General features: G+C 35.4%; 1 protein-coding gene and 1 long non-coding RNA gene across 6 annotated transcripts; one reads left to right on the forward strand and one right to left on the reverse strand.

Annotated features, from left to right (window-relative positions):
• Positions 1 to 1,113: 1,113 nt before the first annotated feature.
• LOC149201993 (disease resistance protein RGA2-like) lies at positions 1,114 to 2,824 on the reverse strand. 5 transcript variants are annotated; one of them, XM_089399881.1, is made up of 4 exons: positions 2,492 to 2,824; positions 1,974 to 2,218; positions 1,743 to 1,802; positions 1,114 to 1,235 (listed from the first exon to the last, which is right to left on the reverse strand). In XM_089399881.1, exons 2-4 carry the CDS (start codon positions 2,190 to 2,192, stop codon positions 1,209 to 1,211), a joined length of 306 nt encoding a protein of 101 aa, XP_089256007.1. In that variant the 5' UTR covers positions 2,193 to 2,218; positions 2,492 to 2,824; the 3' UTR covers positions 1,114 to 1,208. The 5 variants fall into 5 exon arrangements, with proteins under 5 accessions (XP_089256007.1, XP_089256005.1, XP_089256006.1 ...); XM_089399879.1 differs by lacking the exon at positions 1,114 to 1,235 and adding an exon at positions 1,481 to 1,540; XM_089399880.1 differs by lacking the exons at positions 1,114 to 1,235; positions 2,492 to 2,824 and adding exons at positions 1,481 to 1,540; positions 2,331 to 2,416.
• On the forward strand, positions 1,177 to 2,916 carry LOC149201994 (uncharacterized). The gene is made up of 2 exons (XR_016253488.1): positions 1,177 to 1,283; positions 2,666 to 2,916. It is a non-coding gene; the product is annotated as an uncharacterized LOC149201994 (long non-coding RNA).
• Positions 2,917 to 6,267: the final 3,351 nt, after the last annotated feature.

The raw sequence follows: 6,267 nt of genomic DNA on the forward strand, positions 1-6,267 counted from the left end.
GAGTTGTATTTTGTAATCCTATCAAATTTTATATGTTGGATTTCTATTAGGGAATCCCATAGAATGACCAAATCTTCCGTACCTTTGTCTTTTGCAATATAGAAACCCTGTATAAGACCATAAGTTTCAACTTGATTATTGAATATTTTCCCTAAACCCCATAAATACTTAGCTTTAACATTTCCATCCATATTAAACAAAATCATTATCCATCCTACCACCCTCTACCACCCTTTGAGAGAAAACTAAAATTAAAAATACTTTGAAACTTACCTCATATTAGCTTTATGTAACTCAAACAATCAATATAAGGTCTACATCTCCCTTTGAGAGAAAACTAAAATTAAAAATACTTTAAAACTTACCTCATATTAGCTTTATGTAACTCAAACAATCAACATAAGGTCTACATCTCTTCACAAATAGTTAAAGTATAACTCAAATGGCATAAACAATGGGAAGACCACTGAGAAAGGAGATTTTCATTGGAATCGATGTGAGACATTTATTGTTCATTATGGAGCTAGACTTGAATGGATCTTGATGGCATTTACACTTCACTCTTATTGAATTCTTTGAAGTGATAGGAAGGTACATAATGTACATGTCATGCTAAATTTGTTGTCTAAAGCCATGATATCAAGTCTCATAATGAGGTATCAAAGAGCTCATGTGTTACAATCGTCCTATATTCTGATATCGAAATATGGTATATCATATTATTAGTCCCTGCCATCTGGCAATGGCCAGGGACTATAGTAATCGGTTAGAGATGCTATCTCATTAATTCACCTGCTTGTTTTTAGTAACTGCCACTTATAAGTCAAAGTTTGGAGAGGCATATAGTTTCACCACCTTATTTGGCCTCTTCCCGAGGCGGAGAGGCCAAAACCATATATTATGTGTCCTTAGTTCTGAAATATGTTTCACTCTGTTTCATAGTGTAGACTAATGCTAGCATTAGTTTCACAGTTTAACATATATTAAATGCTATAATGGTAAGCTAAAGCAAGTTCTCGAAGTTCCCGTAGTTGCGAGATGTTGCATTGAAGTTGGCATGTGGTGCATGTTGAGGTTGAGGTGCCAGGTGCAACAGCTGCCAGCTGCCAAGCGTGGTGCATGTTGTTATTAGTTGTCGAGCATACCGACGGTTCGGTGCCTGTAAATTCATTGCTTGTTTGCTGCCTGTAAATTCATTGCTCCACCAATTATCTGGACCAACTAGCATCAACTATCTGCACAGGTGACCATGAGGGATAAACTAGCATCAACTATCTGCACAGGTGATGATTTCATGCTTAGTAAGAAAAACAGCTGCATCTTTGTGATGATTTCATGCATTCTTTGTTATGATAATCAATTTTGATATTTATAAGTTTGCAATAAATTGTTATTAGTTGTCGAGCATACCTGCAGTTCGGTGCCTGTAAATTCATTGCTTGTTTGTTGCCTGTAAATTCATTACTCTACGAATTATCTAGACCAACTAGCATCAACTATCTGCATAGGTGACCATGAGGGATAAACTAGCATCAACTATCTACACAGGTGATGATTTCATGCTTAGTAAGAAAAATAGCTGCATCTATCATGAAAAGTGATAGTGCATAAGCTATTTCTGATTTCATGCTTAGTAAGAAAAATAGCTGCATCTATCATGAAAAGTGACAGTGCATAAGCTATTTCTGAGTCTGTCTACTATCATGAAAAATTAGAAATTAGAATAGAGTAGCATACCATACCAGATTATGCAGATTCTGCATAGGAACAGGGGTAGGTTGGTGCATAGGACTATGGATGAACTGTAGGGTACAGAAAAACATTTTGCAGTGTTTTAAAAAAAAAACTTAGGAACCGTTGATACAACTAAAAACAAAATCCACTGGAACCTAGTACATAAACTTAGCACACTTTTCTGTAAGAGATTTCCTAAAAACAATGTCGAGAGGAATGGGAAAAAACCAGAGATTTACCTTGAACAAGCAACGATCTTCAAGTAGCTTGATACAACTGTTCTCCCTGTCCGTTATATATCCCGCCTCTCTGCTCTTAACAATCCCTTCTGCAACCCACATATTCTGCAATAGCTGCCCATCCATTTTCCAATCTTGTGGAAATATGGCACAATACAGAAAGCAATTCTTTAATTTCGTAGGCAGACTATTATAACTCCATTTCAGTTGGTCATACATATCTCTATCAAGACGAGGATGAGCCGCTGAAAAATGAGCAATATTTTAAGATTTCTGAAAAGGATCTACATGCATTAAGAGTTTTCTACTCTGACTAAAGCATCCTATAAAACCCAAGACTCTGGTTGCATCACTTACATGGGATTCCTTAAGATTTCCAGCATTTTTTCTTTACCTCTGGGGAAATATGCACCAAAAAATTATAGGAAACCCTAAAATCACCTATACAAGTATATGTCAGTATATCTTCGAGAACAATTTTTTAAACCCTAAAAACCCTTTCAACAAAAATAAATTACCTTCAACCAGGAATTATCTCCCCGATCCTTCGACACCTGAATAGTCTGAACTCTGTTTCTGCCACCGCAGACGGGCATGGCCTTCTCCTTCTCTTCCTCCCCTTGTCGCGTATAGTTGCTGAGAACGGTATTCGTGGAAGGCTGATAATAAATATTGCTGTGCTGGAACACCAGGGGCCTCTGACATGGCTTCCGGGGTAGAGGCCGGGTATTGAAAGTATAGCTGAGGAAGTCGTCTCTGTGCTGCCAATCCGAGAAGGTCCTCGCTGGCTTTTCCAACTCCCGCGGCGACACAATGCCTCTGAAAATCTGCACCGCATATCCCATGGATACTGAGAACGACCACCTGCGCCGCCGATCGTAACAGATGGACTGCTGCAGGATAGCCGCCGGATCAAAGCTTGCCGCGTTCAACAGATGTCTGAGGGACTGCACGCGGTCCATGTAGCGAAAAAGCGGATCCACCATGTCCAGAGTTTTGAGATTGTCCAATTGTGCCTTGATTTTCCAAGGAACCTTTAGAAAGTGGAGGCAGAATGCGAACAAGCTTCTTTCCCTTTTGTGATTTAAACCACTGCACAGAAACAAACCTAATCATGTATGCAAAATAATGTATATTTAAGAAACAAAAAAGGCACAGCCATTGAATAAAATGTAACACCCATCGGCACTGGCATTACATTAAAGAGAATTTGTAAGTATATGTCCTTGTAAACAGCATTAACGCGTAATCCGTTTCCACGACTTCTTAACTTCTTGACATCAAGAACCTTTTGTCATTCACAGGAATAGCAGACTGCCAAAAAATAGTGAAATACTAAAATGAGAACTTTACAGAGTATCTACAGTAGTCACCACGGAAAACAAGGTTTTCTTCAAGAAATACATGGGCAAATCAGCCTCTGAGGGTAAAAAAATGTTTACAGTGAGTCTTGCAAATATTATCAGGGTTTGAAGGCAACAAATGCAGTTGGTGAAATTCCAGCTTACCAGTAATGGTGGTCACTGTAATTCCAGAGCGATTCCCTCTGAACTGAGCTATTCGAATGCAATAACACGTGGTTACTCTGGCCTAGTGGGAAATGCATGCACTGCTACTGACACATGCAATCCATGCAAAAGGCAATATTTTTGTGTTGGAGCGACGTTGGATTGGCCCACGGTGTCGTTGTGGACCGACGATCTAACAAAGGAAGAAACAATACGTTACCCCTTTAAACATTGTACTTGTTCTCTATACACGCTATCGATATCTACAGCTTGCACATAATTTTCTGTGATTTATAGAAATTAACATAGGGTAATTCTAAACTTTTAGCATTCAGATTATATTACTTTTAGTTGTTTTCATTTTCCTTTATGTATTTATTTTTTAAATAATTATGATTTTGCATTTTTTAAAATTGAAATAGTACATATTTGTCAAATTCAAATATTATAAATAAAATTTTAGTTTTAAAAATAAACTTAAATTTAACACAATACATAGTTTATCTTACGCTGATGTCCTAACGACAGTCGAACCCAACAACACATCTCTCTCACTGAGCTCCAAAACATGTTAATATGTGCAAAATATACCCATCCCACCAACACGTTTTTCATGTTAATATGTGCAAAATATACCCATCCCACCAACACGTTTTTCTCACTGAGCTCCAAACCATGTTAATATGTTAATTTGTTATGGTGAATTCTTTTGCTATTTATTAATGAGAAATAATTACCATGTTAATATGAATTCTTTTGCTATTTATTAATGAGAAATAATTGTATTTAGAATTTACTTATAGCCTTTAGTTGTTAAGAGGTAAAGATTTACAAATGGTATTTTCCAAATCTTCTTACTAGCTATTCCATTTGATTGTATCTACTCGCTACTAGGCTCTCACATCAACAACAGTAGATGAATAGTTTCACAATGAGGCATGGAACTCGCGATCTGTATCGACATTTATTTATAATCAGATTACTTGACTTTATTAAAAAGGCATTCGGAAAATTGAACTCGGGATCTCTCACCAAGCGGCATAACAGATTCACGAGAAAAGGAGAACTGAACTCGCGATATCCATTGTAAACGAGATCCATAATCAAATTGTCGATCTTCTATCATAAGCGACATTCTTAAATTGAAGTTACAGAGTCGTGAAAAAGCAATTCAATACGCTATAAAAGACAATTTAATGCAGAGACTTGCTACCTCGCAGCTTTCCTGGTTTTAAATATGGGATTATTAATGCAATGTAATGGTTTGAACGATATCTAATATCACCTTAACACTGCAAAACATTATTTTGCTCACAAAACCAATTCAAATTACACTTTTTTATTTAAATTAAACTTGATTAATATTAATGAATCCCACTTAAGATGATATTAGATATTAAAAGGTTATTTCAATATAGCATTATATTATGAAACACTGATATTCGATATGAAAATAGACGATGTAGCATAAATACGATGTGGATGAGAGTGACGTGGAAGTGTCGCTTGGATGCCACGTGTCATCACAATAGGCCAAACAATCACCAGAAAAGTTGGAAAGGAGGCAACCCTTGTCACATGACATGTCAACTAAGTCACGTGTGCAACGACACTTCATTATTGAGTCTTGACATAGCAAGCTTATGTGTCATATCAAGTATGAGAGCTTTGTTGATGCATTTGTTTATCAACCTCACAACAAATATCAGATATTAGATATCGAATTACCGATAAATTGAAGGCTCGCAAAATAGAAGAAAAACAATTTTCGATCCAATATCGGGGAATAATAAAGTCTTTCATATATCGTAAGCATAAACGAAAATGAGATTCCAATCATTTGACGGAGAATGGAATATCAATTTCGAGCTTGTGATTTATGATTTTAAGTGGAAAAATAAAGCCTAATATTTGATAAGGTGGAAAGGAAAAATCATCAGCATATCGACGTATGTCAATGTTATGCAAATATTTATTATTTGTTGCTCATATTGATAGGAAAATATTTTAAATTATATATATATATATATATATAAAAAGGAAAACTATATTAAAAATTTAAAATGATAGGGGTCATTATTATCACATCATAGTAATGGACATCACATCATAGTAATGGACAACAAGAAGCATTTATTTCCATCAATATACATGATTTAGGTAAAAGCAAAAATTAAATATAAGGACATGGTTTTTTTGGGAATTTTTGTACATAATTATGAATTTTTCTTTTAATACCTAATTGAAAATATTTAGGAAACTCACTTCTAGTACCCATAACTTAAAAATCATCATTCTTGATAGGAGTAAAACTAATTGAGTTCAATTTTGTTTTAAGATAAACACTTTATACTACAATTGTGAATACGACTAGAGGGTAGAAACAAAAAGATTTATTTGCAATCAGTTCATCTCATTTTTATCTTAACACAACATTGCTTCATTGCTAGCGAGCGTCCATAGCCTCGACGAAGTTTTCTTAGTATCATGTATGCATTGACCCCCCTACCAACAAGAGTTCATAGTCTTGATGGGTTTGCATACACTTCCCATACATTTTGTGTTTTTCAAATTCCTATGTTTGATTTAAAATCACCCTTCAGATTTTATGTATATATGTAATTGGTTTTGCAATTGGGTGAATAGGAAGTGGAGTGAGATGAAATTTATTATGATGTAATGCATTATCCAAATGCATAAAACTTAGTCCTCATATTTCTTTCATTTCCAATTTTTAGCCATTATGAATTTTAATTTGAAATGGGTGAGCTCTAGAGGAGCATAAC

The sequence above is a fragment of the Pinus tabuliformis genome, chromosome 2_1, assembly GCF_031772625.1.
Source record: "Pinus tabuliformis cultivar Carrire ecotype Pingquan chromosome 2_1, CPIR1, whole genome shotgun sequence".
Classification (NCBI taxonomy): Eukaryota; Viridiplantae; Streptophyta; class Pinopsida; order Pinales; family Pinaceae; genus Pinus; species Pinus tabuliformis.